Source organism: Manihot esculenta, chromosome 12, assembly GCF_001659605.2.
Source record: "Manihot esculenta cultivar AM560-2 chromosome 12, M.esculenta_v8, whole genome shotgun sequence".
Lineage (NCBI taxonomy): Eukaryota > Viridiplantae > Streptophyta > Magnoliopsida > Malpighiales > Euphorbiaceae > Manihot > Manihot esculenta.
Genome location: NC_035172.2, coordinates 7,862,922 through 7,890,472, shown reverse-complemented (window position 1 = coordinate 7,890,472; position 27,551 = coordinate 7,862,922). Strand labels below are relative to the sequence as shown.

At 31.0% G+C, this 27,551-nt stretch overlaps 3 protein-coding genes across 3 annotated transcripts; 2 read left to right on the top strand and 1 right to left on the bottom strand.

Annotated features, from left to right (window-relative positions):
* Positions 1–4,795: 4,795 nt before the first annotated feature.
* On the top strand, positions 4,796–9,942 carry LOC110628063 (CCR4-NOT transcription complex subunit 9). The gene is made up of 9 exons (XM_021774515.1): positions 4,796–5,210; positions 6,215–6,286; positions 6,382–6,471; positions 7,637–7,679; positions 8,153–8,259; positions 8,406–8,501; positions 8,826–9,034; positions 9,116–9,185; positions 9,550–9,942. The coding sequence occupies exons 1-9, from the start codon at positions 5,064–5,066 to the stop codon at positions 9,679–9,681; spliced, it is 966 nt and encodes a 321-aa protein (XP_021630207.1). The 5' UTR covers positions 4,796–5,063; the 3' UTR covers positions 9,682–9,942.
* Positions 9,943–10,781: 839 nt separating this feature from the next.
* Positions 10,782–15,037, bottom strand: LOC110627526. Its single transcript, XM_021773876.2, has 3 exons — positions 14,660–15,037; positions 12,925–14,030; positions 10,782–11,151 (listed from the first exon to the last, which is right to left on the bottom strand). Exons 1-3 carry the CDS (start codon positions 14,975–14,977, stop codon positions 10,932–10,934), a joined length of 1,644 nt encoding a protein of 547 aa, XP_021629568.2. The 5' UTR covers positions 14,978–15,037; the 3' UTR covers positions 10,782–10,931.
* Positions 15,038–24,832: 9,795 nt separating this feature from the next.
* LOC110628700 lies at positions 24,833–27,526 on the top strand. The gene is made up of 3 exons (XM_021775494.1): positions 24,833–25,167; positions 26,528–26,551; positions 26,868–27,526. Exons 1-3 carry the CDS (start codon positions 24,975–24,977, stop codon positions 27,194–27,196), a joined length of 546 nt encoding a protein of 181 aa, XP_021631186.1. The 5' UTR covers positions 24,833–24,974; the 3' UTR covers positions 27,197–27,526.
* Positions 27,527–27,551: the final 25 nt, after the last annotated feature.

Sequence of the window (27,551 nt, the reverse complement as noted above, 5' to 3'; positions counted from 1 at the left end):
TCAGCAGTTCCAAATTTAAACTGATAAGGGAAATGTGCTTCTGGAATGTTAGAGAAAACATAAAGATTATGCTTCCTTTTTTCTGTTACTAGATGATTCCCTATTTTCTGATTCTTCACATAAACAGCCACATCAGAAAATTCACAATTAACAGACAACTAAGAAGTTAACTAACTTACTGATATTAGACTTTTCTTAAGATTTGGAACTAACAAAACAGTATTAAGAAGCAAATTCTTTTCATTTTTATTTTTAACAATCGAATCACCTATACTAGCTATTCATAGTATAAAACCATCACCTATAACAATAGAATCATTCTCAATATAATTATGAACATCAACCAACAAATTTTTATTACCTGTCATATGATCTAATGCACTTATATCTATAGTCCACTCAATATCTGTGACTGAATTATCCAAGGTGAAAGCTACCGGGTCTTAGAGTTTATAGTGATCAGTGGTGGCAATTCTTTGTGGACTTAATTGATAGTTATCTCCAAGTTGATGGTCAGGCTTGCAAAAGAGAGTTAATGGCAACGAATATATTAATTCCACTTGATCCATAACTTGAGTTTTGGTCAAATTATATATTAATTCCAAAATTTTATATTTATCAAGTTTATCATTTCTTCAAATTTTGATAATGCAATATAACTAAAATATTATTCACTTGATCTAATTCTACTAAGGTAGTAAAATTTTCAAATAAAACATAATTAAAAAATTATTGAATTTATTCAAATAAAGTTGAGCACAAATCTTAAACCTTCCAAAACCTTCCAAAATCTTCCACAACTTAAAATTTTCTAATTTTATTTTCATTTTCCTTTAGGGTTTCCACTTCCCTTCCACTTCTTCTTCATGAAAAAATAAACAAATAAATCATATTAATACAATATTTCTCATAGATATTATACATAAAAATAATAAGAAATATTCATTCATCAAAACTCCTAACATACCTTTATCTTTCAATCTTAAATTTTCTCTTTGATTTCTTTTCTTTTTTTCAAATTCTACGGATAATTGATTGGAGGTGAAAATTTGAGAAAAAATTAGTATAGAAGAGAAAAGAGGGAGAAATGGGGTTTCATTCTTGTTCATGGCAAAAGGGAGAAAAGTGGGGAAGATGGATTTTCTCTTTTCTTCTAGTTTTTCCTTTTCTTTAAAAAAAAAAAATTATTTGGTTATTTATTTTTAAATTAAAATTTAATTTATCTTTTTTTTTCTCTTTTTTTATTTTTACTCTTTATTTATTTATTTTATTTTTAGAATGTTACACATAATATGGAATTCTGTATTTTTATCAAACTCCGATAATCAATTACAACAAATAAACTTTTGATTCATTGCACTTTAAGATATCGAGCATGAGAGATAGGGAGAAGACCACAAAATAAATATGGAGCAAGTGAGTTTGTGTTTTTAGGCAATAGAATTCGTGAAGGAGAAACATGAAACAAAATACCTAAAGATTTCAAACTAAATCCATCTCTACTTCTCTCTCAAAACTCCACGACACCCCATCTAGCAATATAACAATTTTCCTGTGTTCATATCAACATCTCTATATCAAGATAACAGTAAGACCTAGTTTACATATACAACTCTTTGCAACTTCTAATTAATTTCACAAATTGAAAAATAGAAAATTTCAAAGCTCACTCTTATTTACTGTAATGGTGAAGAATATAAATATTTGTAATTTGAGGTGATGGAGGAACGAAACAATTAGAGCAGTAAAGAAGATCATAAATTAGGTTTTTAACTTTTCAAAGATTCTTGAATACATCTCACAATATCTACACTCCTCAATTGCTCATCCCTCACTCACTCTCTATTCCGTTATTAATTATTATAATAATAGTCAGTTAAATATTAAAAACAAATAATTTTTTAAATTTTAAATATTAAATTAAAATACTAAATATTACCTTCAAAATCATTGGAAAACAGAGCCTTAAAATTTAAGGCAATTAATGGTGGCAGCTTTTTGTAGACTTACTTATTAATCAGCTCTCATTTTCTGTTAGCCTATGGGCGTTAGCTTCTTATATCATCTAATGATATCATCATTGCCTAATGAATTGAGAAGTGATCAGAGGCCGAGCCAGCGTGGACCAAGGGTTATGGGTCTCCCTGAAAAATTTTAAATTATGCAGAGGTATTTAGGTAATTTTACATAGCATAAAAAATTATCATTCTTGTATATTTAAAAAATTTATTAGATAGTTTTTATTTCAAAATTATTCGATTAAAATATTTGATTTTATAAAATTAAATTTTATAATTTTTTTATCAAATTAATAAATCTGTATCTGTCCATAATATTTATGATATTTAATTCATATGATATTTAATTCATTTAATTTTAGTTATTCATTTTATTTTATCCATTTCATTCTCTACTTTTTTTTTCAATTTAAAAAATTTATTTTTCATTTTTAAAATTTTAACTCCAATATATAATTTTTTTTAAAATTATTCATTCATCATATAATTTAATTTTATATATTATTTTTATTATTAAAAAATAATTATTTCACTTAATTAATTTTTAATCTATTTATATAATTAAAATTATTTATTTAACTATCTAAATTTAAAGAAATAAATTTTAAATTTTTATAAATAAAAATATTTATGGATTACTATCGTCTAGTGATCTTTTGCCCGAAAAGATTATGCCATTCATCTCTTTTCTTTTATTCTTTAGTGACGCATAACCGTCTCTATTATTACCCCTACTATTATCGTGATATATGTTTTTATCATTTAGATCCGTATGTATGGACGTGCCGGCATATCCTTCCTATCAGACGACCATTTAATTTTTTTCGGCACGCGTGCTGATAGAACTGTGAGGTGATTGCACTTGCTTTCTTATCTCTTCTTATGTTATCTTGCTGGGCTATTTTCGAGTGGATCTGTGCGCATGATCAGTCCGATTTACTTTATGTCACCGGACTGTGACATATAATATTGAGCTGGTTCGCTCGAAAACGATCTAATAAACTCTAAATTTATATTCTTTTTTAGACTCCGGCCTCACCCAATTTATAAGAAATCTGATCATCATAAAAAAAAAAGTCAGTAGTATTATATGTGCATTGTATGGGTTACTGTCGTCTTATTTTAATAATAATATAATATTTATTTTATATTTCAAAGTTTTATAATAATAAATGTAATTTTATTTCAACGATAAATAAAACTTTAAATTATTGATTCACTTTTTTATTTGCTAAATATGGAAACGTAAATATCATTTAATTCTTATTTATATAATATAAATTTTTAAACAATAAATATATATAGATATATAATATTATTTGAATTTTAAATTTTAAAATTTTAATTAAAAATCTTTTCCACTTAATTATCTCTTTAGTAATTTTTTTTTAAAAAATTACATTTAGTTTAGAGAATAAATTAGGTATTTTCATTTCTCAACTATAATTTCAAAGACTATATGAAATTATTTTAATAATATTAAGTAATTGTAAAATAATTTTCAAGCAGTCTAGTTAGTCTACTTGTGAAATCTAAATTTAAGTTTCCATCTATTTATATATTTAAATATATTCACCTTGATTTATGAGGACAATGGAAAAAAACTTATTTTCTATTTCGAAGAAAGAAAAGTTTAATTTTAAAATATGGGTATCAATATCATTAATAATAAAACTATAGTTATAATATTCGGCTAGACCCCGTTATCAGAATTCCTGTTTTCCAGTAAAATTTCGGATGTCGAAAACTTCTAAAAAAGTAAAATATATTTTTACAAAATGTTTTTCATATTTTTAATGGTCAATTTTGAGTTAAAGTTTAAAATTTTATATAAATGTGTGATTATGTATGGGATTATCAGGTATGACAGGTTGTATGTTAAGCTTGTTATGGGTTCCGGCGACTTTAAGTCGATCTGGATCCTAACACCGATAGCGGTCCGATTTCGGATCTTGCAATAGTGTAAAAATAAATTTTCCTCTAAAAATTACCACAAATAATAATAAAAAGTAATTTACAGCATAGTCTCTAAAACTCACTGCTTAATTTCTATTTTTTTAATAATAAATAATTTACCCTTTAATTTTTTTATTTATTAACAAAATAGTTATTCAATTAAATTTACCATAATAAAAAATCAAATTAAATTAATAAGACTAAATTATTATAAATATTAAAATTAAAAAAATTAAACTGTTATAAAAAGTTAAAATTTAAAAAATTAAATTATTATTATCCAACAATAAATTTTAATCGGATGACTATTTTATTAAAAAAGCTAAATTATTTGTCATTGAAATGATAGGAATTAAATTATAAATTTTTTAAAATTTAACTACCATATTATAAATTACCTTAAACAATAATAATAATAAAATATTATTTAATTTTATATTATTAAAAAAAATTTTAATTTTAAAAATACACTGAAACATTATTGACGTCTTAATAAATTTATTAATAAATTTTTTATTATTTATTTATTAATTATAATTCTTATGATTTAAAAAAAATTATTAATTAACTCTTTAAATTTATAAAAATATCTATTAATTATATAATCATTTTATATTGAAAGTATTTTTAATTTTTTTATAATATTTAATAGATAAAATTAATTATTATATATTTTAAAATATTAAAAATATTTTAATATATTTTTTAAAATAAAAAAAATTAATTAATAAACGCATAGATCAAATAGGAAATCTTCCTAACAATAGAAATGATAGAAAACGCAGCGGCTGTGCTTATAAAAAGCATTCCTTTGTCAACAGCAGAAAACAAACCAAAAAATATTCACATAATCACTTGGTTTCTTCGTTTTTTCTCTTTCCACTTCCATAACCACTGCAACTTCCTCTCACTCTCCACAGCTCCCTACGCTTCCACAAACACAAACTTAAACGCTACCATTTACAATCACACGCTCTTTGTCTCAGATCTAAACCCATAAAGCTTTGCACCCTTTTGCTTTCCTTTGTGTTTGTTTTCTTATTTTTTCCTCTTTTTCATGTCAGATAAGTATATCTGAGTCTGACGATAATGTCGAAGTCGGAATCCCAATCACGAGCTTCTATCTCATTTTCCCACGCTGATCATCAATACCCAGATATGGATACGATGGTTCAGTTGATTCAAGCGTTACAAAATTCTGAAACACGAGAGCGTGCTCTTCTCCTTCTATCCAAGGTTTATTAACTTTGCTCCTTCTTTACTTTACTCCTTTTTGATTGTTTTGTTTTCAGCCAATTATATTGATTCAGTTCTGACCTGATGATTTTGATTTGGATGCATAATTTTTTTTATATATAAATTTTTATTTGTATAATTTATATCTAGTCTGCATTGTTTTTCCATTTATTTATAAGCATTCAAAGTATTTCCTTTTTTGGTGAATTTTTATGATCGTTCATCTGTAAAGTAGAGATTTTATGTAAGATTTTTCAAATTTTAATTAATTTTTGAGAATAATCTAATGTTGCAATTTTATGTTTGCATGTATATGCTTCTGTTTTGTTTGAGACTGTGAATTGCATTGCTTGTTGTTACCTCTCAATTATGAGAAGAGAGATATTGTATCATAGGTTTCTGTTTCGAATATGTCTTATTAATATCATAATTGCCCAGTTGTTGTATCAATGGAAAAGCAACAAATATCAGCTCATGGGGGTTGAGAAATTATTCATTGTACACAGAACATATGCACCCTCTCTTAAATAATTTGTGTGGAATCTGTTCTCCACTGTTGAAGATAGATTCTACATGTACATAACTGGAAGATATTCCATAATTTCTATTGATTGTTGTTAGACTTGTTCTGGATGATGTAATGAAAGTTCATGCATTCCATTGTTGACGATGTTGAATAACAAAATTTTCCTGGCTATGAACTCATAGCTTAACAATAATTGAAATTGCCTTCTTAACATTTAGATAAAGACAATATTAATCTAATTCTTGGGGAGATATGTGAGGATCATGCTATTAGATTTAAAGAGATTGGGCACCATTGTCTCTCAATGGTTGATTGCTTTCACTGTTACTAGTGGTGCTAATTGAAATGTTACTTTATGCTGTAAGGACATTTAGGATTTATATGTGATCTTCTTTTGAAGGCATACAGAATTGCTGTACTCGTCCTTATTTAGTAATCATTCAGTCTTTTCTAATTATTCCAAAGATATACTCTCCAGAATAGGATAATTCGTGAAGAGTTGGCACCACTGTTATGGCATTCTTTTGGCACTATCACTACACTGCTACAGGTATGGCATTTTTTTGCCATCATTGATTATTTGATTTATTAATTTCTTTTTATATGCATTCATTCAAATTTCTACCATATTGTTGATTATTTCAGGAAATAATTTTAGTATATCATTCACTGTCTTCTGCACATCTCACAGAAAGAGTATCAAACCGAGTGTGTAATGCACTTGCTTTACTTCAGGTCATCATTTTATCTCAATCTTTTCTTTTGTACCTTGAATGCTAAAAGATTGCTTACAGAATTTTTCAGGGCCTCTCTGCTTGTCTACTTATTATACAATTCAATATAGAGCATATCCCGCATTATCCGTTCTGCAACTCTTCTGACTGTTAACTGTGCAACCCAAAGATTGCTAACAGTAATCCAAATATATATGATGTCATTGCCTTCTTTCCCTCTGTTTGGAATCAAGAATTTCACAAGAATTTAATTCTATTGATTTTTTTTCTAATATTTCTCTTGTTTGGGATGAAAGAATTCAAATCTTTTTAACTTAAAAAATTTTCATTTTAAAAGAGGTTAAAACCTTACATAATTTTGCAAAAATTCAATGAAATTCTTTTCTTGAAAAATGGATCATTCCAAACAAAGGGTATAAATTTTTAGTCAACATTTTTTAATATTATATTTCTATCTATATATTTTCACAACCTTATTTCAGAAACTGGTCACTTGAATCATGTGCATTTTTACTCTTTCATTAATAATGAGAAATCATCTATTTGATTCACTGTTCATCATATAAAAAAATGCATGAAAATGTACTTGAATAATTCATTGTTCTCCTATAGATGAGCTGTTCCATTTTTCAAATTTGAAAACAGGCACTAATGTTTTTTAATGCATTTGCTTTACTGTGGATGATTGATTCATTCAGCTAGTACGCATCGAGTGAGTATAAGTACTAAGCACTAACCATGTACAAGAAGTCATTTTGCAGAATAAATAGGTTACTATAGAAACAGAAGTTGAAAAAGATTTTGAGCAATAAAATTTAATTTAATAACTTGATTCCAACTCAGAGAACACGGAAAACTTTAAGTAGATGGATACTAATGGGTTTTTTCCCTTTCTTTTTAAGACAATGGAAAGCAATAACGCATTTTAAAGCTGCATGAAGTAGAGATGCTTGTTTTGTGTGATCCAACTACTGTTTACTAACATTGAGCTTATTGCAGATCTCAATTGAAGGTTCCAATTGGTATTATTAACATATGATCATTATTTAATGTTTCTTAGTTTTTTTATGGCTGGGATTGCATTGTATTTGGAGTATGTGAACATCTTGTTCACTTGGACATTGAATATTTTGTGTTCTCTTTCTTTTTTTCTCCTTGGTTTACAGGGGGTAGCAGCACACCCCGATACAAAGATGCTTTTTATTAAGGGTAATTTTTCTATCATTATCTTTGGCATAAGGAAACTAGAACTGGGTTTTTGTGCAAGTTCAACTCACTTCTTCATAAAGTTTGTTCTTCTGAGTTCTCTGAATTACTTTAACATGTGAGCTCACACAAAGTAATTTTTGAAATAGTTTCTAATCTCTTGAAAACTTTAAGAGTACAATTTGCATAATTTCTTATGATTTTGGAGACAATAGTTTAACAAATTTCCTATTAGGTATGATAAATTATTCTTTATTAGAGATTTCTTATGCTTTCGAAGTCAATAGTTTAACAAATTCTCTATTAGGTATGATAGATTATCACTCTCTCAGCTTTTCCCTTGCAATTGAATTTGACATTTTTCCAGGCGAGGACTTGTGATCCTTCTCAAGCATTTATTTAGAACTTGAGTGCTTCTATTTGTTGATATTTTTGTGTAAGCTGAGATAATTATAACTGACCTTCATCCTTTTCAGCTAAAATACCTTCATATCTCCTCCCTTTTCTTAACAACACAAGCAAGGAAAAGTCTCATGAGTATTTAAGACTTGCCAGCTTAGGTGTTATTGGTGCACTAGTAAAGGTACTTGTTTACTGCTTTATTTAAAATTCATCCTTGTATGATCTTGATAGCACTTGGTTGACTTCAATTTTTTAAAAAACTTTTTTACTTGGCTCTAATAAAATTGAGTTTTCCTAAATGAAGTTAAAATTTCTCCTTTTTTTCAGGTCGATGATGCAGAAGTTGTACACTACATTCTCAATTCTGAATTATTTCCTTCTTTCCTATGTTGTATGGAGGTTGGCGCTGAATTGTCGAAAACAGTGAGTATATAGACTTGGAATGCTCATATAGTTTTGCACCATTTCCATTCTGTATTCTATGATGTTGTTATCTTATAATTTATTTTGATGACAACACAACTGACTTTTCAAGAGAAGATACTTGAGCAAATATGTGATAAGAACAAAGAAATAGTTGAATGGGAGAAAAAAAAATCAGCAAACTTCATTGAGTTCTCCATAGAAAAATTGGGTGGAAGCATAATTATAGCTATTCAAACTCATGTCTTCAGATAGAACAAGGTCTGAAATGTAGGCATGCTTTTGAAAATTCACTCCAATTTATGAATGTATTCGACTATGCAGGTAGCCACATTTATAGTTCATAGAATCCTAGTACATGAAGAGGGCCTAAAGTATTGTTGTATTCTAGCGGACCGATTTTTTGTCATAGTGAATGTTTTAGGAACCATGATTGAAAAACTTGCTGAAGATGGAAGGCTTGTAGAAGATCACTCCAAGCGGCTACTAAAACACATTATTTGGTGTTATAAAAGGTTATCAGAACATCCAAGGTTAGTTGAATACTGTTGTATTCAAATATTTCATGCGCACTCGTAAGTGTTTAAATATGTGGTTGTGAAATTGAATTGCAGGGCATGTGATGCACTCAGATCTTGCCTTCCCATGAAGTTAAAACATCCATCCTTCATTAACATCCTTCGTGTAAGTTATGAAGACTTATTTACTCTACTATATGGGAGGGGCTTAGGCTGAGTGAATGCGCTTACACTTGCCAATAGAAAAATGCACACACCTGGATTTGTGTCCTCAAGTTGTGGGAACTAAACTTTTGGTGATAATGAAACTATTAAAATCTAATAATATTCAACCATCCTTATCTTTATTCTCCTTCCTGCGGTGCCATACGAGATATGCTGGTGTAGATATGAGAGTTTAATTGGCTTTTGCAGAAGCTTATATTCATAAAGTCCTTAATAGTACATGAAACAACATTCTACATTCTATCATATTTTGTAAATGTCAAGCAATTCTCACAATCTTCTAACTGATTCCTATGTATTTCTAGGATGATGAAACGGCCATGCAGTGCATACAAAAGTTACTTGACAATGTTGCAGCTGGACACTGGTCTAGACAAATAGCTGGGCAGCCTGTAGCACAGTTACTTGGGCGGTTGATCAGAGGCCAGATTGGTTGAGCTAATTTATAGAATCCAAGTTGTCAGTGAGATTACATATACATACATGGATAGATGATACGTGATCGTTGCAGAGATTAATTAGTAATTAACCGTACATTCTACAATTTAAAGAGTAGTTTTTTAGAAAAACTGGTTTAAGTAAAGCTAGTGGATTCTTTCACTAAGAGCAATTTCTCTCTCGCAACTGTGGGGAGTACATGACTTTGGCTGAATCTAAGGAGTTCAAAGGTTAAATAATATGAACTAGATTCAAGTTTGTCTGGTTTATGCACTTTATATACATCTTCTTCTTAGTTTTATTTGTTATGAGAAAATAAATTTTTTTATTATTTTTTTAAATAATATTGAAATTTTAATTTTGAATTTTTTAAATTATTATATTTCATTCATAATAAATATTTTGAAAACTTAATAATATAAAATTATATTTTTTTCATAAGTAAAATTTTATATTTGAATTAAAATATAAAAAATTCTTAATTATTTTTAAAAAAGGTAGTTTGAAAAAAAAAAAAAAGAAAACATGCATGTTTCTTATTTTGGAAAGATGATAAAAATAGGAGTAAATAAAATATTATTTATGTAAAGTTTTAAATTTCAATGTAAATTATTATTTCATTCTTTAAATAGAGAAATATATATATAAAATATTTTTCATTATTATTTTCTTATTTTATTTAAAAATTAAAAGAAATAAACATAATAATTTTTTTTATTAACTAATTGAATCTCAAGAAAGAAAAAATAGTAATAATAATAATAATAAATTTATAAGTTAAAGAAATGGTAAAAAATCTCAAATTTTACATTTTTTATAATTAACAAACAACTTATTTTGCAATTAACGAGTGATTAAGATAAATTAGCATTAAATTAATAGCAGCAGTGTACAATTAATTAAGGGTCATAGTTTAGAATATAATATTAAAAAACATTTTAATATAAAATTATTAAAACTAACAAGGTTTTTTCTTCTTTTTCTTAATTTTATTCACTAATATTTATTATTTAACGAAATTATTAACATATATTCTTAAGAAATTATTGTAATTCCTGTACAGACCTCTATTAAATAATATAATGTAACTGAAAATCAATGGCAAGAAAGCATCATATGGCTCCTTTGAAAGAGAAATAACAATATCAACAACAGTAAAAATAAAGAATACAGACGATGTAACACTGAAAATCTAATTCAGATAGAACAACAAATTCACAAAAAAAAAAAAAAAAAAAAAAGAAAGGGGTTAGTCTTTATCAGAAAGAACACTAAATGGATCTATCTTTTGCGGATCTTTCTTATGAGGTAATGAAAGATCAGTTGCGAGCATAAAGGAGAGATCATGCATCTGTGACATCAACATCTCTGCAGCATCACCTTTTAACTTCGAATTTTCTTTCGACAATTTTTCCATTCTTTCAACTTCTTCTCTACTTTCTCCGTCTCTCCCATTTAAGCCAGTCATACTGAAACATGCAATGGAAAATATATGAGAAATTCTCTTTTTGTTTCGAAACAAGACTTACCAACTTAAGCTAGAGGCAGCAAACAGGAAGGGACTGAAATCATTTCCAAGAAAGAGAATTTATTCCCAGAAACTTCAACAATCCAAAATAGTTTCTGGAGAAATAGATGCAAATTGTGTATCTAACTATGTATTCTATGAATATTAGAAAACGTTGGCCTATAAATATCACTATTTGACTTTAAAAGCAAAGACGAAGTTGCAGGGTATGCGCAGCTATCAGGAAGGATGCCACGCAGAACAGGGATGAACTTGTGGTGAATGGAAAATCACTCATGACAAGGCAACACATATCCACAGTTGATAAGTAATTGAAAAAAGAATATTATAACAAACTATAGCTTCCAGTTCTAGTTTCAGATTAGATGATGAATTTATATAGCAGAATGGCAGACAAACTGCAATTTATTACAAGTTCATTTTTTTGCACAAGGCAAGTCAGGCTTCAATCAGGTTTTCCAAATTAACTTCCCAGTTCCAACACAATTTTCTTCATCCGACCAAGTGAAGGTGCAAGGTCTACAATCACACTTTTTCACCACTATTACTGAAGTGAACAATGCCTTTGCACTCTCTTATTGCATAATTTCATAAGACAGAGGGGCATGCCAAGATAATAGAAGACAGACAAACAGTAATAATACAAACAAAAAATTAATAATAATTAAAAAAGAAGGTTGACAATACGAAAAACAAACACTTGGTCCAAATATTAATTATAGCCAGTTTTTTTTTTTAAAAAAAAAAATCAATGACATACATAACTTCAACACCACCGTCGATTCTCGCTTCTCTAAATTTGTGCCAAAGCACCCAAGACGTTGATGTGGACTATATAGACCCATATACACATCCTTTGTTTCCACTCTTTCACATCCAATCAAAACAGAAATCTATTTCCTCTGAGATTCATTTCGGCAACTCCTTCATCAAAGCTTCACGGTTGGAAACGCGAAACGAAATTGGAAAGAGTGGAAGCATCACTCACCTTGTGTAGAAGTCGTACAAGGGGTCTTAAGAAGGGAAGAGTTATAGCTGAAATTTGCATGATTTTATTTCTATAATCTATATTTGATTTTCTCGAGGAGATGATAGGTTTTTCTATGGGATTGCATTTGAAGAAGAAAGATTTTGAGTATTCAATTTTTTTATAAATGATTTATTTGATTTTTATTTTAATTATTTAAAATATAAAATTAATATTTTATTCATTAAAACCTTACTTTACTAATTTTTTTTTACTCTATTAGTTAACATTGTTAAGTTTAGAGTTATTAGGCCGAAATTGAAAGTTGAGGGACTTGATTGGATCCGAAAAATCTTTATGGGCTTGATTGACTATTGGATAATAGTTAAAGGACTAAAATAGGCCTTTTGCCAAAGTTTTTTCTTTACTCGCTCCCTCCCCCACCCCTCTCTCTCATTTTATGCTCAATATATTGTCCATGTTAGCACCTAGAATGCTGTGACAGACCTCTATGCTGCCATAATAGACACCAACATTGACGTAGATGTTAGCATGATAATAAATGAGAAGCAAAACAAAGACAATACTAGTAGCCACAGCATGATCTTTTGAGGCGATGGCAGACAAACATTTCAAGGTTATCTATGCAACTTAATTAACCAAATATAGCAACCTATGCTTAGGAATCCAGAGCATGATTTATCAGCACTTAGTTCAGACTAAGCAAGGCAGCCTATGTATACATACCTAGCTGAAACAGAACTTCCTGACCCCATAATATTCGCTTCTGCAGAGCCATTGTGATTGTGAAAAGTTCCTGAAAAATAATCCTGCTGTGAAAAGCCACCGAAATCAACATCTTTTGATTTGATAGTTCCACTGAACAAGTCTTCTGGTTCCTGCTCAGCTGAAAGCACAGTGCCACTAACATCTTGTTTCAAAGAGTTAATAGAAGGAACTTCTGCAGTAGTGGAGCTTGTAAAATCATTCCAAGCATCAAATGAATCATCATCTTCATTGACGGTTTTATTATCAGCTGCAATGTTACTGCTGGTGGTGGTTTGCCACTGATCAGCTTGAATCCAATCAATATTCATGGAAGAAGAATTATCTCGGCTCCCATCTGTTCTGTGATCTTTTGCATTTACAGGAACTTCAGACAGATCTTCCTGGACAGCTACCCCAGTATCAGACTTCCTCCATAGATCACCTTCAAACCAGTCATCGGATGCAGAAATTATAGTTTCTTTTGTTTTATCAGCAACTAAATCTTTTCCAGATCCAAAAACAAAATCCATCTGGGAAGAAAGATCAACTGAATAGGATCCTGCAAAAGGATCAAATAATTGGAATTCCTGTTGTTGAGCTCCGGTACCAGAATATCCCATAAAGGGATCAGATGATTTCAATTCCTGTTGTTGAGTTCCAGAACCAGCTGATTGAAAATCAGCCTCCCAACCAGAAAAGGAGTCACCACCTTCATCTTTCTTAGACCATATAGGAACTTCCTCAGAAGGCTTGACATTCTCAAACAAGCTAAGATTTCCCTGACTTCCAAAGGCATCACTTCCAGTAGCATCCTCATGTTTTTTCAGTTCAAACTGTTCCTCAGTAGATGCAGAAACAGGGTCTACCTTAGCTTCAGAAAAAAAGTTGTCCAGATCGACTCCTGCCAAACTCTGAGTACTCAACCACTGAGCTGGTGTCTTTTCAGAAACACTGCTCGCAAATTTCTCAGGTTCAGAAGGCCATCTTATTTCTAAATCTAAAAAATCAGATAAGGGAACCTCAATTTTTGGTGTCCTTTGTCCTCTGTTAGATTCATTTGTTTCGACTGATGGTGCCACAAGCTCCTATAAAACAGTATGATACATTTAACCAAATATATTTCATATTGGAAATCCCAAAATCTCATTGAATATAAATATCAAATAAGGGGAATATTTTTCAAAAAAAATAAAATCTTAACTGCAAACCGGTTCCTGTTCTATAAAATAGAATTTAAAAAAAGAAACATCACACTTGTAATGGAACTTCAGCAAAATCCCAAATGCAATAAGTCAACCACCAAAGGAAAGCCGAAACTATCATCACTCAAAGACACAAAAGGAAACTTCCCATTAAATGCCCAACCGCTATAATGCATAAAGCTAACTGATTAAGGCATCATCAAAGTAGCACTTGGAAGCTAAACTTCAGGCATCAAATCTAGCCCAATGTAGTGCTTTGAATCAGCACCCAGGTATCTTCATTCTCATCTTTTCTAATTTAAGCAGAGACTAATCAAACAAACATATTAAGCTCATCATCTCACACACACATTCCAGCAAAATACACCTAAAAGAAGAAAAAATAAACTACTTTTTCAGCCATTAAGAGAAACCCAATAATCATTTTGACATCAAACATTAAAAGCAAACACATTAAGGCAATATTCTACACACACAAAAAAAAACTGGCGATTTGGAAATTTCGATCTTACGGATCCATCTAAGTCGAGAGACTGAAGAAACCAACGGTAAGCAAAAGTAGAACTAAACTTGATAGGCTCAGGAGGGGGATCTTTGCTCTGCTGTCTACCACAGAAGACGCAAATAACGGAATTAACTCTGACAAGCCTGCCTTTGCATAGCTTGCATCTGAGGTATGGAGGAGAAGGGTCAAGCTCGGAAATTGCGTCTTGGAGTGAGGGTAAATCGGGAAGTTGAGGGTCTTCCGGGATGTAGGAGGCGAGACCAGCCTCCTTGCGAAGTGAGATCTGGAGTTCCCTTATTTGATCGTACGGTATATCGAATGCCATTGTTTTCCAGAACCGGAGATACGACGGCCTCGTCTTTCTGATAAAGATCACCGAGTTATTACATTTACCAGATTTCAGCCCATTCAAAACGGCACCCAGTTCCACCGTTTATGTGCAGTTTATTTTAATAATAACTTTTTGTTTGCTTTGCCCTTTGTTTGAATCTTTAATTTGTTTTTTTTTTTTTTTTTTTTTTTTTTGAACTGGTTTGAATCTTTAATTGTGCAAAGGAGATTGATAGAAAAAGAAGATAATTTTTTTTTCTATTATTTGGATATATAATAAAATTTTTCTAAATTACTTAATTACCATAGTCATAATAAATATATAAATAATTTAACATAAATAGTATCTAATGATCTTCAATTCCTTTATTTCTTTTAAATCGTGAAGAAATATTTTGAATTAATGAAAAGAAGTTAGGAAATTTTTTTTTATTTTTTTATTTTTCTTAATCTAAACAACGGGTTAGCAAACTTGTTTCAAGTCTAAACATGAAAAAAAAATTGTTTATTTTATATATTTTATAAGGTTTTTTTTTTTTGCATGCCATATTTTAGATAATTTTTTAATTAATATTTTAAATATTATAGAGTTAATGTTTTATAAAATATTTGAATTTATTATTTAAATTAAATACTCTGAAAATTGGATAATAATGTCATGAGCATTTAATTTTATATTTAGTAATAAACAAAATTTTATATAAACTTTATGATATACTTCAATTATATTTTATATTTATTTAAACTCAAGATAGATCATTATTTTAAAGTTATATGCATTTTAAATCAATCTGTAAATACATATAGTAAGATAATAAGTTTTACAATTATTAAATAAAATATATAATATTTCTTCCCTAGACATATAGAGGACAAATAGAGTTTAATTTAAATTAAAATAATGGATTAAATCGAATCTAATTAAAATTTTAGTTTGATTTATTAAAAAAATTTATTTTATTTAATTTTTATTTTAAAAAAAAATAAATTAAATTCATTCGTTTCGATTTTAAAAATTTAAAAATTAATTTAACTAATCTATACTGAATTATATATAATTTGATTTCACAATTTATAACTATCAAGCATATGGTTTAGCGGTAATCTAATATTTATGACCTTTAAATGTGTTGCGTCCTAAGATTTATTATTTTTATTTTTTTAATTTTTAACTTAGTGACAATTAAATTTTTGCCATCCATTTTGTTGAAAAAATACGAGCAATTCAAAATGATACTATAAATTCATAACTTAAAGCCTCAATATGTAACCTTCTTCTCTTCCTTTCCTCTCAATATGTTGTTCTTCTCTTTATTCTCTTCCCCTTTCTTCTCCTCTATTGTTATCGATCACGTAGTTGACTATCAACTCTTGCCAACTTTGCTCTCACCTCTACTACTTACTCTTGCTTACTGTCGTAGTCACTCTCGCTCTCTCACTTGCTATTGTCCTCGCCCTTGCTTGGCTCTCAATGGTCTCATCCTCAGCCTTCATCAAAGGTTGTGAATTCAATCATTACTCTTTGTTTTGTGATCTCACAAATCTGGTGTGTGTCTATGCTTGAAATATTTAAATAATCAAGATTATTAAGCTGTGTGATGTAACCAAAAAATAGAGTTGTACTGCAATTGGTTAAATTTGTAAGAAAGAGAATGTGAGATAGTTGGCGCCTACGGCAGCTACTCCAACGCTCAAGTCAGTAAACTGGAGAATGGGGTGAGTATAAGGAATTGCGTAGAACTCAAGAGTAGCTGTGTAAGAATTGTGTACCTTTATCTTTGTGATATTTGGCTTTTATACTGTAAGAGAATAGAGTTAGTTATAATATTTTCTGGAAACCTGGAAATGATGTGGCCGGCTCACTGATAAGAGATCTTGTCGACTAATTGGTCAGGGATCCCGATTACAGGCGTAAAGGGAGTCTACTAGATTGTAACTGCTAACGATAACTTCCTGTGAAGACCCGACCTCTCCAGAGGAGGGTGAATCTTGACGAAGAGTCAAATTGAGGCCGACCTGAAGCATTCGGGTCTTCTTTTCCCACAGTGGGACCGAGCATCATCTGGTCAGACCCTTGCCACGTGGCCCTGTTTTTGGATGCCAGCACATGGATTTTTTAGGCGATTATTGTGTAATTTCAGAAGTCCCCTCGCTAGTATTTGATTATTTAGATTCGAATGTGACATTTGTCCTCATGATTTGGGGCACGTGGCTTGTTTTAGATCAGTCTTTCATATTCGCATCATTTTGCCTACTCCTGTCCATAAATGACTATAACCTTGTGGTTATAAATAATAAACTGGACTTAACACCCGGTCTCGATAATGACTTAAGAATTTTATTAACTAGGACTGACATCCGATCGTTAGCCTGGCGAATACCCTCCTAGTGGACTGGTCATGAAATGTGTCACGGTCTAAAAGTGTAAATTACACTGACTGTCCTGAGTGGAGCTATGCGACCTTAGTTCAGTCAAGGCAGATTGTGGGCGGTTATTCTCCTAATGGGCTGGAGATGTCAGCCAAACTACTGGTAACTCCCATTTTGTATGTTGTTTGTTTCCTTTTAACATATACACATGTAAATATAGGATAATCTGTAAGAGAAGTCCCTTGTATAGTTTTTCTTATGGTGAATGAAAGGTTGGAAAGTTTTCCTATAATTAACTATTGTGTTATATTTTCATAGCTAAGAATGTGTACCTGTTGAACCTCATTTCAAAGTTAAGTTTATAGCTGAACCAAGTGAGAATTCTTGGTTGCCTAACAAGTTGCTAAGTGTTTATTACCACTTTTGTAATTAAACTTAGACCCTGTAACAATTTGGTATTAGAGCCCAGTTGCTTTGGGCACTTATATTGATTACCATGGCTAGTGGTAGAGTTGAAGTGCGGGCCATGGTAGATATTGGTGCTTCACATAATTTTCTGGCTAAAAGGATGGCTAAATCCTTGTGCTTGAACGTGACCAATAGTTTCAATCGGATTAAAATAAAAAATTCAGCATCGAGAGATGGAATAGGTGTGGCTGCCAATATTCTTGTTACTGTAGGGATTTGGGTTGGGTATATGAATTTATTTGTTGTTTTTCTTGATAATTTTGATCTTATTTTGGAGAATGATTTCTTTTTGTAGGCTAAAGTTGTTGTTGTTCCTCATTTGAATGGTTTTCTTTTTATCATGGATGAATTGAAAACTTGTTTTGTCCAAGGAAAGTTTATTCCTAAGGATGAGTCTAATGATTTCAGCAAGGTGAATAGTATGTTGAGTGCTACACAGGTTAAGAATGGGCTAAGGAGGGATGAAGAGACTTTTCTTGCTGCCTTGCTAGAAATTAAGCCCAATAAGATGGTGGAAGTTCCTGATCAAGTTGCTGAGTTATTGGGGAGATTTTTAGATGTGATGCCTCCTGAGTTGCCAAAGAAGTTGCCTCCTATGCATGCAATTGATCATAAAATTGAGTTGGTACTAAGTTCTTAACCTCCTGCACGTGCTTCATATTGTATGTCTCCTCTTGAATCTGCTAAGTTGAGGAAGCAGTTGAATGAATTGTTGGAGGCATATTACATTCAACCATCGAAGGCTCCTTATGATGTGCCAGTTTTTTTCCAGGAGAAGCAAAATGGTAGCTTAAGGATGTGCGTTGACTATCATGCCTTGAATAAGATGACGATAAAGAAAAAGTATCATGTGCCTCCTAAGATCTAATGGACAGATTAAATGGTGCTTGTTGGTTTACAAAATTGAAGAATTGCTGAAGGAGGATTGCTGAAGGAGATGAAGTAAAGACTACTTGTATGACCAGTTACAGAGCATATGAATTTCTGGTCATGCCTTTTAGTATGACAAATGCCTCTGCAACATTTTGTAATCTCATGAATGATGTGTTATATGACTTTCTTGAGGATTTTATTGTTGTGTATGTAAGTGATATTGTCGTCTATAATATGGATCTTGATGAACATTTGAAACATCTTGAGTTAGTGTTGGAAACACTGTGAATGTACAAATTATACGTGAAGATAGAAAAATGTGAGTTTGCTAGACGGGAAGTCATGTTCCTTAGTCATCTTGTTAGCTAAGGGAGGGTGAAGATGGACCCAAGGAAGATTGAAGCCATTGTGGAGTAGCTTACACTAACCAAAATTTTGGAGTTGCGGTCTTTCCTTGGTTTTGCAAATTATTACAGGAAGTTTATTGCTGGATATTACAAGAAGGTTTCACCATTGACTGATCTTCTGAAGAAGAATGAGAGGTGGAAGTGGTTAACTCATTGCCAAGATGCCTATGAGAAGTTGAAAGCTGTTATTGTTATGCTTATGAGAAGTTGAAAGTTGTTATTGCTTCAAAACCTATGCTTAAGCTGCTTGATTTCAATGTACCTTTTGAAGTGCATACAGGTGCTTCTAACAAAGTTGTGAGTGGGGTGCTAGTCTAGGAGGGATACCCCATTGCATTTAAAAGCAAAAAACTGAGTATAGCTAAATAAAAGTATTTTGCCTACGAGAAGGAGATAATTGGTATTGTTCATTATCTCTATATTGGAGAGTCTACTTGCCGGGTATGAGATTTATTGTTAAAACTGACAATGGTGCTAACACTTTCTTCAGGTTTCAAAAAAAGCTATCTCCCAAGTAGGCTCGATGATAAGCATTCCTGCCTGAGTATGATTTCGTATGGGAGCACAAGCCAGGCAGGCACAATTAGGTTATTGATGCTCTTAGTAGGAAGGAAGCGATTGTTGCATTGTACAATACCACTCATGTCTAGGCTGATATGATTGACATAATTTGTATCCATGACATAAAGATATTGGTTACAAAAAGCTGGTTCAGCAGATTAAAGATAAGATTGTGAGAAGATATTTATTGGAGGATGATCTCTTGATGGCTTCAGGTGGCATATTTTTTATTCCTAATATTGGTAGCCTAAATAAGGAGATTCTTAGGGAGACACATGACCATCAATGGGTTGATCATCTAGGTGTGAGTAGGATGATAGCTCTCTTGAAAAGGAATTATTTCTGACTGAAGATGGAGGAGGATGTCGTGGCTTATGTTCGCACTTATCTAATATGCCAACAAAACAAGAGTGAGCACCAAAAGCAGACAAGTTGCTACAACTGTTTCTAATTATAGAAAAACCTTAGTATTCAGTATTTATGGATTTCATTGGTGAGTTCCTTAAGGTGAATGGCATGGCTTCTGTCATGATCATAGTAGACAGGTTATCCAAGTATATTGTGTTTATTCCTGCCCCTTCTGCTTCTCTTTTCGATGTTGCTGCTGACCTATTTTTTAAGAATGTTATGGCATATTTTTTATTCCTAATGTTGGTAGCCTATAGAAGGAGATTCTTAGGGAGATACATGACCATCAATGGGCTGATCATCTAGGTGTGAATAGGATGATAGCTCTCTTGGGAATGAATTATTTATGGCTGAAGATGGAGGAGGATGTCGTGGCTTATGTTCGCACTTATCTAGTATGCCAACAAGACAAGAGTGAGTACCAAAAGCAGGCAAGTTTGCTACAACCGTTGCTAATTGAAGAAAAACCTTAGGATTCAGTGTCTATGGATTTCATTGGTAGGTTCCTTAATGTGAATGACATGGCTTCTGTCATGGTCGTAGTAGACAGGTTATCCAAGTATGTTGTGTTTATTCCTGCCCCTTCTGCTTCTCTTTTCGATGTTGCTGACTTGTTTTATAAGAATGTTGTGGCATATTTTTTATTCCTAATGTTAGTAGCCTATAGAAGGAGATTTTTTGGGAGACACATGACCATCAATGGGCTGATCATCTAAGTGTGAGTAGAATGATAGCTCTCTTGGGAAGGAAATATTTCTAATTGAAGATGGAGGAGGATGTCGTGACTTATGTTCCCACTTATTTATATGCCAACAAGACAAGAGTGAGCACTAAAAGCAGACAAGTTTGCTACAACCGTTGCTAATTGTAGAAAAACCTTAGAATTCAATGTCTATAGATTTCATTGGTGGGTTTCTTAAGGTGAATGGCATGGCTTCTGTCACGGTCGTAGTAGACAGGTTATCCAAGTATATTGTGCTTATTTCTGCCCATTCTGCTTCTCTTTTCGATGTTGCTGCTGACCTATTTTATAAGAATATTGTGGCATATTTTTTATTCCTAATGTTGGTAGCCTATAGAAGGAGATTCTTAGGGAGACACATGACCATCAATGGGCTGATCATCTAGGTGTGACTAGGATGATAGCTCCCTTGAGAAGGAATTATTTCTGGCTGAAGATGGAGGAGAATGTCGTAGCTTATGTTTGCACTTATCTAGTATACCAACAAGACAAGAGTAAGCACCAAAAGCAGGCAAATTTGCTATAACCGTTGCTAATTGTAGAAAAACTTTAGGATTCAGTATCTATGAATTTTATTGGTTGATTTCCTTAAGGTGAATGGCATGACTTCTGTCATGGTAGTAGTAGACAGGTTATCTAAGTGTGTTATGTTTATTCTTGCTCCTTCTGCTTCTCTTTTCAATGTTGCTATTGACCTATTTTATAAGAATGTTGTGAAATACTTTGGCTTGCTAAAGACATTGTAAGTAATAGGGATGCACATTTCACTGATAGATTTTGGATTACTCTCTTTAATATGATGGGGACGGAGTTAAAGTTCTCCATGGACAATCATTCCTAAACTGATGGGCAAACCGACAGGATAAATTAATTGCTTAAAGAATATCTCAGGCATTATATGAGTGCAAAGCCAAAGAAATTGGTTGTAGCTGCTGGATAGTGCACAATTTTGTTACAATTTGCACAAATCTTCTTCCACTGAATTGAGTCCCTTTGAACTTATTTTGGAACACAGCCCAACACTCCTATGGACGTGGCTAAATAAGGGACTAAAGGCAAGTGTCCTGTTGCATACAGGTTTGCCAAGAGCAAAAAAGAGCTGCTAGAGGAAGTTAGTGACAACTTGAGAAAAACTTCAAGAAAAATGAAGAAGTATGCATATAGGAAGAGGAGGGATGTTGAATTCAATATTGGTGATAAGATGTTGCTGAAGTTGACTCCATAAATCTAGAAGAAGATAAGCAGTAAAGTAGTTCATAGGAGATTAATTCCTAAATATAATGGCTCTTTTCGAAGTTGTGGCTAAAGTGGGCAAATACTGCCTACAAATTGAAGTTGTTCAAGAGGTTAAAAGTTCATCCAACTTTCCATGTAAGTTTCCTCAAAAAGTTTTATGATGTAGCAGAATATTCAAAAAGTCAAGCTAAGAGAGCTCCACTGGTTATGAGGAAATAGTTTGATGATCAAATTGAGAAGATTCAGTATCATAGAATCTTAGGGCAAAATAAGAAGAATAGAAGGACAAAATTCCTTATTCAATGGAAAGATAAGCTAATTGTTGAAACTACTTGGGAAAGGAATACTATCTTGTGACTATTTGAAGAGCAAATCAAGGAATATTTGCAAGCCCTACCAATAAGGACTTGGCTTCTCCTGGTGGGGGTGGTTTGTCAGTTCTTGATTGGGTGGGCATGAGTTGGATGGAGTTGAGCTTTGATTCTATCACAATTGAGTTGTGTGCATAGGCACACTTGATTTGCAAGGCTGTATGTTGCGCAGTTTAGAATGCTGCCGGTGCAAGCTGGTTGGAAGTCTTGGGCTGTTGCTGGTTGGCTTGCAAAGGTTGGGGTTGGGTGTCAGTCTAATCCATTATATAGGTAGTGCGGATGGAAGTTGCAGGAGGCAGAGGAGCTACCTATAAATGAGGGGAAGTTATGTTGGCATAAGAGTAGTTTTCTCCAAGGCAGATTATGAGCGGTTATTCTCCTATGGGCTAGGAATATAAGCTAAACTGCTTGTAACTTCCATTTTGTAACTGTTGTTTATCTCCTTTAAACATATACACATGTAAATATGGGATGATCTGCAAGAAGAGTCCCTTATATAGTTTTCCTTTTAGTGAATGAAAAATTGAAAAGTTTTTCCTATAATTAACTGTTGTATTATATTTTCATAACTAAGAATGTGTGCATCTGAAACCTCATTTCAAAGTTGAGTTTGTGGCTGAACCAAATGAGAATTCTTAGCTGTCTAGCAGGTTGCTAAGTGTTTGTTGTCACTATGTATAATTAAACTTAGATCCTATGATAATAGTCATAGTATCATATAGGACACTTTACATGGTATAAAAAATAAATAGGGTAGAGTCATTTATATAAAAATAGGTACTTCTTTTATAAAAAATATCACTCTATAATTTCTTGTAATTTAAAATTACAAAAACTTCTTTCACCTTTAACTAGTCTAATGGTAAAAGTATATAGAAAGTAATAGGAAATAAATTCAATTAAGCCTAAATCAAAATTTTAGATCAATTAAGTTCTCATACTTTTATTTAACAATCATATGCGTCTTAACATAATACAATATTATTTTTTTAATTATAAAATATTATTTTTTATAATATAAAGAAATAAAAAATTTAATATTTTAATTTTCATAAAAATTTTAAAAAATATATAGTTATAATAAATAATTTTTAAAATTATAGAAGTTTTATTACATAAAATTTTTATTATTATTACAAATAATATTATATTAAATAAGTGATTATTTCATTCTTCAGTAACTGTATAAAAATTTAGTTATTATAAAATTTTGAATTGAATTTATTTCACTCTTAAATAAAATATATAAATTTAATTGAATTTATATTTGAAATTAATAATCAATTAAAAAAATTAAAATATAAAAATATTTTAATTTAATTATAAAAATTTAAGGATATTTTAATTAGTTGTCTAAACTATAGATACAAAAATAATTGTAAAACAAGTTTGGATAAATTATCCTTTATCATTGAATTTCAGCATAATTAACGGATTAATCTCTATATTTTTAAAATTAAACATTTAAATTTTTTTATAATCGATTTATTCAAATGAAAGATTATTCTATCTATTTTTACTGTAGAAAGCGGAAAAAAGTTTTTATTATTTTTTAAATAGATAAATTAACATTAATTTTTTAAATTTTATTATAATTAATAGATTAATTCTTATATTTTTAAAATTAAATACTTAAATCTCTTTATAATCAATCCATTTAAATTTTCATTTATTCCTTACGATTAATAATATAAAAATATTTTTATTACTTTTTTTAAATTAAAAAATATTAAAGAGTTAAAATTTTATCTTTTTTTGTCGTTTATTAAAATTTAAATATTTTAATATTTTTTATTTAAAAGGAGACTTAATTTCCATTAACTTTTATATAAATTATCATATTCAATTAAATATAATATTTTTTTTTATTTTTCACTCATTAAAATATTTTAATATTTGATAATTTTAAAATTTTTAAAAAATATTTATAATTTTAGCCATTTTAAATAATACTAAATAACTTTTAAATAAATTATAAATTTTTATAAAAAATATTTTACGAGGAAAATTATACGATCTATTAACTTTAAACTAATGTTTATAATGAATAGAAAAATTATAATTTTAAATAAATTGAATATAAAAAAATTTAAAAATTTAATTTTAAAAATATAAAAATTAATATGTTATAAGTGATTAAAATATAATTTATATAATATAAAATATTTTATTTAGTGTTTAAAAGTATTTTAAGTATTTAAAATATTTATTTTATTTTAACGTATTAACTAATGAAATTATTTGATAATTTAAATATTTAATTTTAAAAATATAGAGATTAATAGAATTATTTAAATATTTAATTTTAAAAGTATAGAGATTAATTATTAATTATGTTAAAATTTAAGAAGAAAAATATAATTTATTTAAAAGTATTATCAGCTACAACCGCACGGCTGCGATCCGTGTCTCCAGTTGTGATCACTCGGCACCGTCATCGTCTTACTGTTACTCCTGTGTTGGTCAAAACCCAATTACACTACTCATTAGAGTTTTAAAAAGGAGCCTGCAAAACTAAACAAAAACGTTTCTGTGGAACAGAAAGCATCACCATCTATGGCCATGAACCAAGCAGCAGTGGTGCAGGTGGCTCTTGGGTTCATGGGTCTGTGCTTGGCTGGCTACATACTGGGTCCGCCTCTCTACTGGCACTTCAAGGAGGGTTTAGCCGCCGTTAGCCACTCATCCTCCGCTTGCTCTCCTTGCGTTTGTGATTGCTCTTCTCAGCCGCTTCTCACCATCCCTCAAGGTCAAGCCTTTTTAATTACTTTGTTTTTATCGTTATGTTTTCTCTACGTTCTAGATCTGCCTAGATCCCATAATTTCCCCCCTTTGATTTAATCTGATTGCCATACAAAATTTAGCAGCCACTTGTACCTCATAGAAATGTAGGATTTGTTTGTATTCATAATTTCGAAAGGAAAATTGGGAATCTGGATTTTGGGAAACTCTGTGATAGTTATGATAGTAAGGAGAATTATTGAGAATTTTTTTTACATTGGCACTGATTTGTGGTTAAATTCAAGATCCATACTAGAAGGTTGAAGTTCTTTACAAAATAGTCTATGCAAATACAGGCTTACTTGCTAGTTTGAGATTGCTTGATTTGGTAGATTGAATTCGAAATATTCGAAGTCAATATATCTGGTAGTTTGGCAGCTGTTAGATTTCTTGCAGGATAACTATTAGATGTAACAAATCTTTGGGTTCTAGTAGAGTTTGGATCTTTGGATAATTGTATACTGAGAAAAAATATTTTTGTCTAACACCCTTCTCCATTCAACTATTTCTGCTTAGGCGTTATTTACTGCCATGGTTGTTCTTGGTGATGTTTTCCTTTTTGGGTGGGTGCCTGAAGTTCATGTGAAGGGTTTGAGACCACTGGTTGGTACTGTTGTTTGTTTGTGTAAAAACGGATTAAAAAAAATTGATTATTTCAAGGTAGATGCCTTATCTGATTCCTTGTTGGCCCTTCTTGAAAATCTATGCGTGGCCTTGAATCTCAGTGTTCTGCAAACTTTAATGGCAACCGTTTTTTTGCTGTAGTTGTAAAGATGGTTGAAATGTAGCAATTTATTTGAATTTATTGATGTATTTATCAACTGCATGTGCTAGTCATCAAATGATAATTCAGATCTCCATTTGCTTTACTGTCCTTTTGAATATTTTATCTGCACAAAGCTGTAATTTTCTTGTATGGCAAATGAATGCAATAATGCTTCACTATATGATAATAATTCAGATCTCCATGTTGAAGTACTTGGCTTTGGTTCACAACAAGATGAACAAAAAGTGATGCTTCACTCTACACACATAATCTTGATGTTATCTTTCTGATTGATGCTGATGTTGTTATTGCCGCACATGCAGTTCTTTCTGGGTGTGTTTGTATATATATGTGTGTGTTTTGACTAGGTTCTCAATGTAAAGGTGCATTTTGTGGGAGCTTTATTTTTGCAATCTGTTCACTACATGTCCTAGACACTTAAACGTTGCTGTGCTTGTTAGTTTCTTGGGCAATTTATTTTGATTCTAAGCTCTGTCATGTTCTATTTGTTTGATACTCAATCATGTGCATGCTTAAAGTTTTTTTCTTTGTTTTGATGCAGGATTGAGCAATGCTTCTTTTGCGGGTTAGTTTCCTTATCATGAATTAACTTTAAATAGGATAAATTCATTTGTTGGCCCAAAAAGTGAATAACTTCAGCACTTATTTTTTCTTTGAACGTAAAAGAACATGCATCAAACTAAGATTTCAAGCATACTTTCCTTTTTTTTTTTGGTGTAACCAAAATATTTAACATTTCCCATAGTAATGTTAATTGAGATTTTATTTTCCAAATTGCGCAGTCAGAACTTCATAATTTGCTTATCTCAAGATTTGATATTATGGATAAACACAATTACAATCTGGAATCAAGATTCAAGGTTTCATATATTTGTTGGCAGATTGTGCAAAGCGTGATCCGGAGGTGAGTGAAGATACAGAAAAGAACTTTGCAGAGCTATTGACAGAGGAACTGAAGTTGCGGGAGGCTGAAGCTTTAGAGAATCAGCGGCGTGCTGACATGGCTCTGCTTGAGGCGAAGAAGATGACATCCCAGTATCAAAAGGAAGCAGACAAATGCAATTCTGGGATGGAGACCTGTGAAGAAGCAAGGGAAAAAGCTGAGGCTTCATTAGCAGCACAAAAGAAACTGACAGCAATGTGGGAGTCAAGAGCTCGTCAGAGAGGATGGAAAGAAGGGAATGCCAGGTCTCGCCCCCAATCTCAGTGAAAGGTTGAGTCCATGTAGTATTCTCAGTTTAGCCTTTAAGTATAGATAACTTCGTTGCTAGGATGCCTTTTGAAACAAATACGTCAAAAGGCCAAATTCTCTATTTTGCTACAAATGTTTAGTTATGTTCCTCGTGTAAAACTCTGGAAGTAGAAAGTGATTTATTTTTACTTTTTAATTTTAATTTTTATTGTAGAAACATCTCCGTCCCTGTTATCACCCGTAGGATGCATCAGTTGGTTGTATCTTCGTTGTCTGAGGGCATGCTGGCTTTATATATTTGGTGTTTAACATTGCTTTTGAATCAATATAGCACTGCTGCTTCTCCCATTACTCTCAATAATCAATATTTCAC